Source organism: Planococcus citri, chromosome 2 (assembly GCF_950023065.1).
Source record: "Planococcus citri chromosome 2, ihPlaCitr1.1, whole genome shotgun sequence".
Taxonomy (NCBI): domain Eukaryota; kingdom Metazoa; phylum Arthropoda; class Insecta; order Hemiptera; family Pseudococcidae; genus Planococcus; species Planococcus citri.
Genome location: NC_088678.1, coordinates 73,305,339 through 73,318,913, shown reverse-complemented (window position 1 = coordinate 73,318,913; position 13,575 = coordinate 73,305,339). Strand labels below are relative to the sequence as shown.

General features: G+C 35.5%; 2 protein-coding genes across 4 annotated transcripts; one reads left to right on the top strand and one right to left on the bottom strand.

Annotated features, from left to right (window-relative positions):
- Positions 1-4,451: 4,451 nt before the first annotated feature.
- On the bottom strand, positions 4,452-6,385 carry LOC135837674 (speckle-type POZ protein-like). Of its 3 annotated transcripts, none has more exons than XM_065353031.1 (3): positions 6,242-6,385; positions 5,423-5,733; positions 4,452-5,352 (listed from the first exon to the last, which is right to left on the bottom strand). In XM_065353031.1, the coding sequence occupies exons 2-3, from the start codon at positions 5,527-5,529 to the stop codon at positions 4,503-4,505; spliced, it is 957 nt and encodes a 318-aa protein (XP_065209103.1). In that variant the 5' UTR covers positions 5,530-5,733; positions 6,242-6,385; the 3' UTR covers positions 4,452-4,502. The 3 variants fall into 3 exon arrangements, with proteins under 3 accessions (XP_065209103.1, XP_065209101.1, XP_065209102.1); XM_065353029.1 differs by having other exon boundaries at positions 5,493-5,733; positions 6,242-6,384; XM_065353030.1 differs by lacking the exon at positions 6,242-6,385 and adding an exon at positions 5,838-6,124 and having other exon boundaries at positions 5,493-5,733.
- Positions 6,386-7,998: 1,613 nt separating this feature from the next.
- LOC135837673 (uncharacterized) lies at positions 7,999-11,984 on the top strand. Its single transcript, XM_065353028.1, has 3 exons — positions 7,999-10,774; positions 10,928-11,230; positions 11,577-11,984. The coding sequence occupies exons 1-3, from the start codon at positions 9,919-9,921 to the stop codon at positions 11,594-11,596; spliced, it is 1,179 nt and encodes a 392-aa protein (XP_065209100.1). The 5' UTR covers positions 7,999-9,918; the 3' UTR covers positions 11,597-11,984.
- Positions 11,985-13,575: the final 1,591 nt, after the last annotated feature.

Genomic DNA, 13,575 nt, shown 5'->3' with positions numbered 1-13,575 from the left:
GTACAGCTTTGGGGAAAGTCCCATTTCAAAGAGGATAAAATTACGAACATTTCAGTATTTAAAAACACGCACGTGCTCACTGAAAATTTCAACTATTTTATGTTAAAAGTTGACATAAGTAAACGCAATAATCCGTAACGAAGGTTTCTTTACGATAACGACACCTTCCAACCTTTCGTTATGTAAAGAGCCAAAAACTGGTCAAACCACTTCTTAACGAACGGATAACGAATCGGTAACGAATTTCGTTATGGTAACGCGAGTTCATAATAGGCCTCCTGTGCAGGACTGCAGGGTGTTAAAAATAAAACTATTCCAGTTTCCGTTTTATTTTTTTCGATTTCGGTTTTAATCTTAGTTTCAGTTTCTTCGTTTCAGTGTTAGTTCCACTATTCTGGCATAATTTTTTTAGACGAACAAAAAAGGTTGTCTGACGAAACAAAATTACCTGTCTCAAAAACTGAAGGCGCTACAGTCAACGATATTTTGCGAATACAGTTAATTATTTGTACGTGGTACGTGGTAAGTTTCTCAAAATTTACAAAAACTGAATTTTTGCCAATTTTTAAGGTAAATTCTTGTGTAATTTTTCAAGACGAGTCAAAAAATGTTATTTCGTTATACGTTATTGTCTAACATTGAAATTAAAAGAGATATTAAAAGAGCTGGAAACAGTGGATTATAGAAATTTTGAGACATCCTTGAAAATTGATTTAGGTACCTGTAAAGCCTTCAATTTCAGAGATAGAGCGGGCAAATAGCGGTTTTAAAAAGGAAAAAATTGGCACATAAATTTTTTCTTCGGGAATGTGTTTAGATGAACCCCTTGAGCTACCAAAAAAAAAAACTGAACCTCCTACCCCTGGAGCTGATTTTTTAGGGGGCTAAAACCGGTTCCAATTCATGTTTTTTGCGATTTACTCCGAAACTATTAGGTTTACGAGAAAAACTATCATACTAAAAATGTTCCCCTTCGAATTCTTGAAAATTTGATACTACGCTCGATACCCATCCCTCAAGAGGGGTGTCTGAAAAAGGGGTGGAAAGAGTGAGTGTTTCGAAAAAGGTCAGTCCAATAAATTGATAAAAGTAACCACTTTATATCATTCGTTTTCGCTCAATTTTTTTTTTACAAAGTCTATAGGGACATTGTGGGATGGGACCCAAAAAATAACTTTATATTTTGTGCTTGGCATCCTAAAAAACAGTTGGCCTTACTTACAAAATGGCGGCCATTTTGATTGACATATCAGCCGAAATAGCAGATTTTGCGTTTCAACGTGAGATCGAAAGATCATGCAAAAATTTATCACCTGTCAAAATTTCAAGTGCTAAAGTGCGTTTTTCAATTGTTGGTGAATTTTTGAAAATTGAATTTAGGCCAAAAATGAGGGAAAAATTCAAAATTTTACCAAATTGACCAAGAAAGCTGAAATTTGGGATATATCCTATTTTCGACATGCCAAATCGGTTGGAAACAGTTTCAACCCGTTTTGAGCAGTTCTGGAGCCTCCAGCAGATTTTTGAAACTCGAAATTCCCACAAAATTCTATAAAATTGGAGTTGTAAAGCTAAAATTTATTCTAAAAACTAATTTCAATACACTACGAAGTACTGCAGGTGAATTTCAAGTCGTTTTGGAGCATCCAGCGACGTTTTGAAAATTCCTGAAGCCTCCGGCAGATTTTTGAAACTTTAAATGTTCACAAAATTTCATCAAATAGAGATGGAAAGCTGAAATTTACTCTACACTCCAATTTTAACACCCTCTGAAGGCGCCTTCAGGTGGGTTCAAGTCATTTTAGGGCCTCCAGCGACTTTTTAAAAATTACTGGAGCCTCCAGCAGATTTTTGAAACATTAAATTTTGTCAAAATTTCATCAAATGAAGATGGAAAGCTGAAATTTACTCTACACTCCAATTTTAAAACTCTCTGAAGGCGACTTCAGGTGGGTTCAAGTCATTTTAGGGTCTCCATCGACTTTTTTGAAAATTACTGGAGCCTCCAGCAGATTTTTGAAACTTGAAATTTCCCAAAATTTCATCAAACTGAGATGGAGAGTCGAAATTCATCCTGCAAACTAATTTCAATACGCTACGAAGTTGACTGCTGGTGAATTTCAAGTCATTTTTGAATCTCCAGCGACTTTTTTTTGGAAAATTGAAATTTCCTTAAAGTAGCTGGAAGCTTCAAAAGCATTTGAAAACAACATGTAGTCTGCGAAGTGAATTTCAGCTTTCCAACTCCATTTGATAAATCAATGTTGAGAAAATTTCAAGTTTCGAAAATCTACTGGAGGCTCCAGTAATTTTTAAAAAAGTCGCTGGAGGCCCTAAAATGACTTGAACCCACCTGAAGGCGCCTTCAGAGGGTGTTAAAATAATTGGAATGTAGAGTAAATTTCAGCTTTCCATCTCTATTTGATGAAATTTTGTGAACATTTAAAGTTTCAAAAATCTGCTGGAGGCTTCAGGAATTTTCGAAACGTCGCTGGAGGCTCCAAAATGACTTGAAATTCACCTGCAGTACTTCGTAGCGTATTGAAATTAGTTTTTAGAATAAATGTTAGCTTTACAACTCCAATTTTATGGAATTTTGTGGGAATTTCGAGTTTCAAAAATCTGCTGGAGGCTCCAGAACTGCTCAAAACGGGTTGAAACCGTTTCCAATCGATTTGGCATGTCGAAAACAGGGTATATCCCAAATTTCAGCTTTCTTTGTCAATTTGGTAAAATTTTGATTTTTTCCCCTCGTTTTTGGCCTGAATTAGATTTTCAAAAATTCACCAAAAATCGAAAAACGCACTGTAGCTTTTGAAATTTTGACTGGTGATAAATTTTTGTATGATCTTTCGATCTACTTTTGTAAAGTTTGAAAAATTTCGTGCAAGTCTTACGGTGAAACGCAAAATCTGCGATTTCGGCTGATCTGTCAATCAAAATGGCCGCCATTTTGTAAGTAAGGCCAACTTTTTTTTGGGCAAGTTTGCTTTAAAATGTTCCTTAGGATGTCCCCTTTAAGGAAAAAGTTGTCCCGGAGGATCGGCGGGGGGGGGGGTGCAATTACTCCTATTGTCATATGCCGCGGCCGTACTATCATACATGTGCAATATGTCGAATAATATATTTTCGAGGAGGACGTAAAATCCGAATGTGGGGTTATTTTTTTGTAGGAGTGGGGGGGGAGTGAGGCGTAAGGAGAGGGGAAATTTCAAATTTTTCCTACATTATTGTGTAATATGTTGAATAATATGTTCTCGAGGTCGTAGAATTCGAATCTGGAGTTATTTTTTTGTAGGGGTGGGAGGTGAGTCAAGGGGAGAGAGAGGAAATTTCAAATTTTGCCTATATCTATGTGTAATATGTCGATTGATATGTTTTTGAGGTCGTATAATTCGAATCTGGGGTTATTTTTTTGCAGGGGCGAGGGGCGAGGCAAGGGGAGAGGAGAAATTTCAAATTTTGCCTATGTTATTGTGTAATACTTATGATGATTTATATGTTTTCAAAATCGCAGAATTTGAATCTTGATCTAGTTTTTTGGGTCGAGTGCTATTTAAGTATGAACGTTTGGGGAGGGAAAGTTGTGGCCCACTGTGCCCCGTGGAAGTTGGAACAGCAATCAAATGAGCTAACTAATGATTATTTGAAATACCTTTCGCTCAAAAACGCGGATCACGGATGTGTATGAAAATGGCGATTTGTAGAAATCTCCCCCTCCTGCCTATTAATTCCTCCATAGTGGCATTTTGGCTGTCTTTGTGGTAACTTCAGAAAAACAATTCATCTGACAATTTATTGTAGAGTACAAAAATGTATTTGTAAAAAATTAAAAAACTCATGTACCTAAGAGAAAAAATAATTATAATCTTCTGAGAAAACAAAACCAAAAATCCTCAAAACATAGTATACACTACTCCAAAATAGGTACACATCTGACATCACCCTGCAAAAAAGAACACATGATATTGCTTGATTGTATAGGATTTTTTTTTCAAAACATGTTCTGAATTCTGATTTTATATAGAAAAACTGTCAACTTTGAACATCTGTGGTATAAGAAAACATTGAGATAAATACCTACCTAAAAACCAAATTTGAAATTTTTTTCTTTCCTCATTCTACCAAAAAACCTACTCCAGATTCGAAATCTACAACCTCGAAAACATCAATTGACGTATTACACCATATGCAAAATTTGAAATCCCCCACCCATACGAACCTACGACTCACCTTCCACCTTCACCACAAAAAATGACTCCGGATTCGAATTTTACGACCTCAAAGACATATTATTCGACATATAGGAAAAATTTGGAATTCTCCCCTTGGTAGATCCATCAAATCTTAAATCTAAATTCAAGTAAGTAACGAATATTTGAGTAGGTAGGTAAGATGATTGAATCAATAAAAAAAAAAAAGATACACATTGAATAATTACTGTACCTACGTATGTTGCAAAAGTTTAGTTTTTTATAAAAATTAAACGTTACAAAAATCCTTTAAATCTTACAAAAAACATCCAACATATCTTTCAATAATTGAGCACGAGAAGTTGTCAAATTATTCAAAACGTCGGCATTTTTAAAATCTTCGCAATTGGCGTAATTATCTCTGATAAATTGAAGAGTATCCTTCTTCAATTCTTCAGCATGATGCATATCAGCCAATATTAAAATCTTCACAGCGTTGTCTGTAGATAATTTCTTGAACACTACGTTTTCACACATGATCCTCAACTCCTTGAGATCATATTTATCTGCTATTGGTAGCAATTCGAAGGCTAATTCGTCCAAATTTTTCGTTTTTCCCGTATAAATGTAGTGTAACATTTCTTCGAAGGTTTCTTGCTCGATGTCGGTGATGTTAATAAGATTTTTCTGGCTTTCTTGCATATCGTTCCTAAGCATGGCGTTGAAAACTGAACTACGAGTAGCTAGAATAGCTTTATGGACGGCATAGTTTTTACCTTTGACTGAAATTGTCAGGTCGTTGAAACAGTCACCGATGTATAATTGTTCCAAGTCTGTTGAAAGTCTAGATTCAGACATTCCAATCGTGCTCGAATAATATGGAGAAGAGACGTTTACAATATCGTTACTTTTTACATAGGTTAGCTCGCAAAGGACTTTTAATTGACCGGCTTCAGATGTCCATCGTTGCATTTCGTTGACAGGGCAGTAAGATGAAGTACTATACTGGTCGTTTTTGCCAAAGGTCAAAGTGAAGGAACTGGCAATAGTTATGGTACGAACTATGATTTTCACATCTCCAGATACAGGGCCGTACTTTTCAAGATCATCCTTAGAATCGGGACATAATGCGAATGAAGCATACTGCGACTTTCCAGAACTGAAATGAATATTATAGATTTCATGAAAAACGCTACAGCAAAAAAGAAAGAAAAGAAATAGGTACCTACCTAGTCCAAAAAACTGAATTTGTATTGTTGTATGTATCTACCCATACAAGCGAATAAAATTCATAGATACCTGGTAACTGAATGTTCCAAATGCCACTTGAAATCATCACCAAAAGCAGAAAACGCTGACGATTTTAATATTTCTCCTTTTCTTTTAATAAGAACTTCGTAATGATCGATTATCCATGTGAAAGAACATTTTTTTAATTCGACTTTCGTGCGACATTGACTTTTAGCAATTCGCTCATCTGGACTAGTCTGCGCCATAACTTGGTACTTTACTAACTCAGCTAGCAGATAAACTCGAACAACTGTAAAATGATCAAAAGAATGATAAAAGATTATACAATATTAATTACCTACACAGTTACCATACAGAAATGGCTGATTGTACAATATAAAAACATTACTAAACTTTATACAGAGCACTTTTGATAGTCACGGTGAAATAAAATGATCAGTAGGTAATCACAAATTATTTTATTCTAGGTAAATTTGGAAATTGAAGAAAATCAAAAGTATTTCGGGGATTCTGTCGCTTTTAGCCTGTACCCTACCTTATGAGCTGAACAAAATCCAACACTAGCTCAATAAACAAATTAATAGACTAATAAGTCCCAAGTCGAGGAGAATTGAGGAACAGATTCATGATTAACACTGAAATACGAAATATTCCAACGTAGGTACTACGTAAGTGCACTACATACTTACCTGCAGATTATAGAAGAACAAATCAAACTCATCCTTATCAAATCCAACATAATCTATATACGTACCTAGCCTACCTACTTCTAATAATAGGTATGTATTTTTACTTACCTTGAATAATCGATCAGCTTGTACAACTTCTTTCTGGGAATGTACGTAACGTACTACTGCGCAGTACGCAGCATTTAAAAAATTCACATCATAAAACTCGATAAGTTGATAAACAAAGTGTTAGATAACTATTAATCAGTCGTGTGTACAATTAATTGCAAATGAGTCATGAGCTAACTGCTCAGTGCAGCCACAAATCAAAAAAAAAAAAAAACAAGTTCGGTCGTTACACGCTCCCGGTATTTAAAGATTAATAAAAAATTAGTATGGTCGAAGGGAAATATCTACTTACTTACACTGAAACGGTATGGTTCCCTCGAACATACCCTCTCCCTCCCCCCTCCCGTTCATCACGTGACACTTATGGCGAGCCAACTAATTTTGGAACAAAACAAACTATAATAGTTTGGCCAATGAAAATTGAAGGAAAAACTAAAGTATCTGTTGTAAGTGGGGACTAAAAAATGTCCCAGAAAATATCAGTTTGGGTTTGGCTCTCATTACATATGACAAAATTTGAAAATTTATTGTCATTTTTCATTATTTTAATCTTCATTACACGCCAATCAAATTTAATTCTACTCCTAGTTTCTTTTTTCAGGTCAGGTTGCAGGTACGTAGTCAGAGGGGTAAGCCAGACCACCTTCAAATTTTTGCCCAAGTTTGCAGAAAAACATAAGAATTGAAGATTTTTTTTAAACTGATGATCTAGTTCCGTTAGTGTATTTATGAGTTTTTGAATGCGATTTTTGGAAGATTTACGTAATTGTATCTTGAAAAAAGAAACTAAAATGTTGGTTGGTTATAAAATTTTTTTTTTGAAAATGTCAAAAATGATTCAAAAAATTGGCACCACCGTGTTCCAAAATATTCCACCAGTATCAAGAATGATATCTTTCAATATTTTGGCATAATCAATGCGAAATGTTTGCCAAGAAAAAATTTTCAAAACACGAATTTATCCAAAAATAAGTGATTTGCGAATTTTCAACCACTCAGTATAACCATCAAGTGGTTTCGGATTTTGATGGCAATGGTCAAGGTCAACTCAGAATCTCAAAATACTACATTTTGGAACTGAAGTGACAATGAGTTTACAGGTTGAGTAGGAGCAAGAGCGAAAAAACCACGATTTTTCGAAAATGTCCTATGTTTTATCGTTGAGGGCTCCAGTCTCCTCTTCGGGAGTAGCTCCAGAGCTTAAATATTTTATGGGTAATTTTCAACTCAAAATAAAGGTTTACGCCGAATTTGGTCAAAATCTCCCACCTGTTTTTTTCGTGATTCGTCCTAGTACTACATAATATATTATGTATTATCATCTGGAAGTACAATTTTCATCACAGAGATTTTAAATCTTCAGTTTACCTATGTCTTGGCGTCGTTCGAATATCAACTGGATTCTGCGATCTGACATCTGAACCTTCTCACAACTACATTGTATTTACCATTTTACTAGTTTTTTCTGTAAAAAGTATTCTTTTTTTCCAAAAAGGCTATCTGTTTTGAAAATTTTTTCGTAAAAAAAGGAGTCGGTTTTTAATATACCTACCTAAGTATTATTTGGTCAAAATTGCAAAAATTGCTCAAGATATCATCAAGAAAATTATTTTGAGTATGTACATGTAGGTACAAGAAAAAAGTTCTTGTTGTTGTTGTCGTTTATTTGATTAATCGACTTCCTTTACTGACAGACTTACAAAAATTCTTAAATTATCATCATTATCATTTAACAATGTAGTTTGCTTAGAAACATGATACTGGGTACATGCAAATTAACCAATTGCTCCTCTAAAGAATTTACTAACAAAGAACTGTAATGCTTAGCAAGAAAGAAAAAGCTATCGAAGAAGGTGCCAAACGAACCCAGGCAGCGGTGTTGAGGGAACTCAAGGAAGTCCTTTCCGATGGTTTCCAAAGACCTAAGAAAAGCGGAATACCAAAGAAAAAAGAAACGTCTACAACAACAACGACAACAAATAATAAATTCAAAATGCTTGAAAATCATCCTCCACCAAATGAAAGCAATATTGAAAGCAATGTTACCACAGTGTCAGCGACGACTATTAAAGTTCCACCGATATTTCTGCGTGATTTTTCAAATTACTTCGACGAATTAGCCATTATAAAGAATGAAGTTACCTCAAAATTTCAAATTAAACTTCTGGGCAAACAAATTTGTATCCAACTCGATTCAATTGAAGACTTCAGAAACCTCACCAGAACCTTTGATCAAAAAAATCGCAAATACTTCACATTCCAGAATCCGCAAAATAAAAAACTGAATGTAATAATAAAAGGTTTACCAACGTCAATCAACGAAGTAGATATTCTGAAAGAACTGGAAAACCTCTCTATTCCAGTACTTAAAATAAAAAGACTAAGAAGAAAATGAACAGCCGATACCTGTCTGTGAAGTATTGATCTTGGATACTGACATCGGACAAAAAATCTTCAAGATATCATCACTATTTCATGTAATCGTCAAAATCGAAAAGAAACGAGTAATTCCTCAGTGCTACAACTGCCAAGCTTTTGGCCACACTAAAAATTATTGCAAGTTGAATCCACGATGCATCAAATGTGCAGAAGCTCATTTAAGCACAGAATGTACTTCTAATGTAGACTCTGCAACATGCGCTAATTGTGATGGATCTCATCCAGCTAACTACCGTGGATGTGTAAAATATCAATCATTCAAAGATAGAAAAATACCTGCAGCAGCTAACCATACACCTCCTGAAGTAATTTCAGTTCCTCAAGCTAGCATAAGGACTTCAACCAATCTTTGTAAGAGTTACAGTTCAGTTGTTAAAGCATCCAACTCTTTACAACCAAATAACAGTGATATACTTACAACTATTCGAGATTTGGTTCTCATGCTTTCTCCGTTATTGGAACAACTGCTAAAACTACTCACTAATCTCAGTAACAATAACAATGGAATCTAATTCATCCGCACCTACAAAATTAAAAATCCTGAACTGGAATTCAAATGGATTGAAGACTCATCTCTTGGAACTCCGCCTATTCCTGCAGAACCATAACATTGATATAGCATGCATAACTGAAACCCACCTGGATGAACGCGACGTAATCAAACTACCAGGTTACAAAATATACAGAAAAGATAACAAATCCATCAAAGCATCAGGCGGCGTAGCCTTACTCGTAAAAAATGTCATTAAGCACCATGAATATCCTCTACCAACATTGAAAAACCTGGATGCTGTTTGCATTGAAGTCTATAAACACCATGGTGGTAGTATGAAAATCGTCTCCGCATACAACTGTCCTAAAAACAAAATATTAGTAGAAGATCTTGTTAGCGGATATCTCTCTCTCTCTCTCTTACACCCGACCTTGCTCCATGATACCTTAGGAACTACCACTAGAACGGAACTCCCTGGAACTACCCCTGGAATGCTACAGCTGCCACCTTGCTTCCTAGCCTGGTGCCTGCGATTACAACGTATGTGTACTATGTGCTTTAAAGGTGTAACAGTGTAATTGCTTAAGTCCCCGTGACATTAATGCATTAATGACTTACTTAATGTGGTTTTTTTTCTCTGTTTTTATATTTTTTTAAAAGAAAAATCGTACATTCGATAACGTACAGTCGTTAATTAATAAAAAGTGAAAAATTGTAAAATTCTCGTTGAATAAAAACCGTTAAAATGCCGAACACGCGGTCCGGAGGTGCAGGTGCAGCAAATAATGAAAAAAATGATCAGCCAGTTCAACCACCGCCAAATGCAACGCCTATAATGTCAGAAGAACAAATTCGTCAGATGGTTACAGGTCAATTTTCTACTCTCGTGTCATTAATTCAATCGGGTAAATTAGTACTACCAAATGTTACTAATACTAATACTGAAGAGAGCAGGCTGGCGGAGCTGGACAAGGCCTACCGCACGCCTCCGTTTATTATTCCATCATTCCATGAATCGGAGAAATTACAGGGCTACAAGAATTTTAAATCCTGGAAAATTAAATTAGAATTGAGCCTGGAAGCATTAATGCTTCTTCCGTTCATTAAAACTGATGGTGGACAGGCTGTGAATATCTCACAGGGTAGGCGCGACGTGTTAAACGCTCAAACTTTGCAAGTATTGCAAGCTTCACTCTCTCGTTCCAACACATACCTCATCCAGAATTTGAAATCGGCATGCGATGCCTTCAACTTACTGAGTAAAACTTACTCTACCACTCGTATGAGGGATTATGTACAGCTGAACAATCGCCTTGCCAGAGTCTATTTTAAACCTGGATATGACCCAGTACGTTTTGCTACGGACTTCGAGAACTGCATTGAAGATTTCACTCAAATGGGCACTACTTTTAATCAGGAGTTTATTACCTCGATGTTTCTCAACAAGATTAGTGGTATATACGATCCAAAAACAATTTACTTTTCTTTTTATAATAACATCGCCTCGCTCACGGACATGCCAGAGTTCCAAACTGTTAAGGATGGTTTCTTGCAATTAGAACACAAATCAATACCTCGCCAACCTCTTGCTAAACCTTCAGGTAATGAGTCGGATGTTATTAATATATACGAAAATGTAAATAATACAAATGATAAATTACTAAACGCTAATGTAAATGATTTTTCTTCGGTTCTTGATAATTCGATTAATGATAATTCGATTAATGATATATTTGTTAATGTAATTTGTACAGACGATAAAGATAAAAGAAAAAGATCCTCGAACGATTCGTCCGGTGCTCCCTCTACTAAGAGGCACACTGACGACAAGAGAAATACTGGTTCAGTGCAACCTCCGCCTAAGAGAAAATACACAGATGAGCAAATACTAAAACTGAAATCCATGAGCCCAGATGAGAAAAGAGCTGTACAATGCTCAAAATGCAGCGAATACTTCCACACAGCTGAGACATGTGTCAATCCTGGACGTCTGTGTTTCAACTGCCACGGCTACGGGCATGAAGCAAAAGATTGTTCCAAACCCCCTCGTAAAAATGGTAATTTTCATTCTATAAATACTGATAATTTGCCCATTGATGTTTTCTTGACTGATTCTTGCTCAAGTCACCATATTGTCTCGAATGTGAACTCCTTAATTAATTATAAAGCATACTCTTCGCCTAAATCAGTGACCACCTCCGTGTCTCACGAGGATTGCGCTTCACTTGGTGCAGGGGTTCTTAAATTATTACTTACCTTTGGTGATAAACAAATGTTTATTGAACTTGAAAATGTACAATACGTACCAAGTTCAACTGATAATGTGATAAGTGTTAAAAAGTTCAACGAAAGCTTGAAAACTTACTTTGTCCTAAACTCTAATAGTGGTTATATTTTTTCCAGACAAGAGAAACGAAAAGTGACCTTGCTAAAAGTCCGAGCAGACGTTTTCAAACTGGAAGCGCATATTTTATCAGATGATTTAGATGATACTTGTAATAATTCTAAAAATGTTGTTACAAAAAATGACAATAAAATTAATCGAAATAAATTAAGAGCACGTAGACGATTATTAACTCCACAGCAAATTGAGAAATTGAAACTTCAAGGTATTATTTGGCACAAAAGAATGGGCCATATCTCAAGTGATTATATGCATAAATTAAAAGGTGTAACTGATGGTGTAGACGATCTTATTGCTACTACCACTATAAATGACTGTCAGGTTTGTGCAAAGTCCAAACTGACGAGAAAAGTATTTTCAAAAGATAGGGAAAGAGCAAAAAGAGTAGGAGAAATTCTGCATGCTGATATTATTGGTGAAATCTCACCACCTACATTCGTCAAAAAGAATAGGTATATTTTATCTGTAATTGATGACTACTCACGTTTTTTACAAATCTTCATTATGAAATCTAAAAGTGAAACTCCTAATTTCTTACATGAAGCTTATCGTGAACTCCGAGCATTATATCCGAATCCTGGACAATTCAATTTATTACGTTGTGATAATGGTAAGGAATTTGACTGCAAAGCCACTCGCGAAGTGCTTGATAAATTTGATGTTAGGCTAGACTTCTCAGAACCATACTGTCACGAACATAATGGTCTAGTTGAAAGGTCACACCGAACTTTATGTGAACGTGCTAGAGCTTTACTTTGCGAGGCTGGCATGCCGGCAAATTTCTGGGGCCTAGCTGTAGATGCTGCTTGCTGGCTCTATAATAGGACTCCTCATGCTGGACTTAATTTCATCACTCCTTTTGAAAAAGTATATAATAAACGACCTGACTTGAAAGAACTCAAAATTTTTGGCTCCAGAGTTGAAAATTTAGATGAAACTTTGGCAAAGGGTAAAAAGTTTGATGAAAAATCAAACTCTACTTACCTAGTTGGTTACACAAACACAGGTTATATAATTTTTGATCCTCAAACTCATAAAACTGAAAATGTCTGTAGTATAGCTGTTCAGGAAAATTTTCTTTTCAAAGATGATTTTCCAGTAAATGATCAAATGTCAGGTAAAGTATTGCAACTTTTTAATAACTTAGATGATGCCGGGAATGGAGGGGGAAGTTCTACACCTTCGCCTCTCAACATTCCATCAAATGTAGACGCAAATGTAGATGTAAACGAAAACGTAGATGATACCCAAGCGACTGATGCGACCTCTACTACTTCACTCGAAACACTTGAAACTGATAGTGATACAGATGAAGCACAAGAAGAGGTCACCACCATTGATTACAACTGGGATGAAGATGACGATAAAATTTGTGTCAACTCATTAAAAATTTTATATGATCACTTTGGCCAGTATGATAAGAGAATGTTTACAGCTCATCAGATCCAAAATCTGACTTATAATCAAGCAGTTAATGGATCTGATGCTAAAAATTGGAACCCAGCTATTCAAAAAGAACTAGATGCTATGAGTAAATATGAGGTCTGGGATATTGTACCAAGACCCAATAATAAACAAATTCTACCTTTAAAATGGGTATTCACTGTAAAGAAAAACGGAGTGTATAAAGCTAGACTCGTAGTAGTTGGTTGTAGAGATAAAGAAAAGTATCTGAAACAAGATACTGCCTCCCCTACACCTTCCACTACAACAATTCGATGGTTTTTCTCTATAGTATCACTGTTTGGTTGGAAAGTAGTTCAACTCGATCTAGTAAATGCGTTTTTAAATGGAAAAATTGACAGAGTAAAATATGTGTCTATCCCTTTAGGACTAAATGTTGATCGTAAAAAATTGGTTTGTAAACTTAATAAAGCCCTTTATGGGCTCGCTATTGCGCCTAAATGTTTTAATCGAACACTTCATGATTTTTTAATTTCTTGTGGTTTTATTTGTAACCCTCGTGAACCCTGTATTTATACAAAAATGATCGGAAAA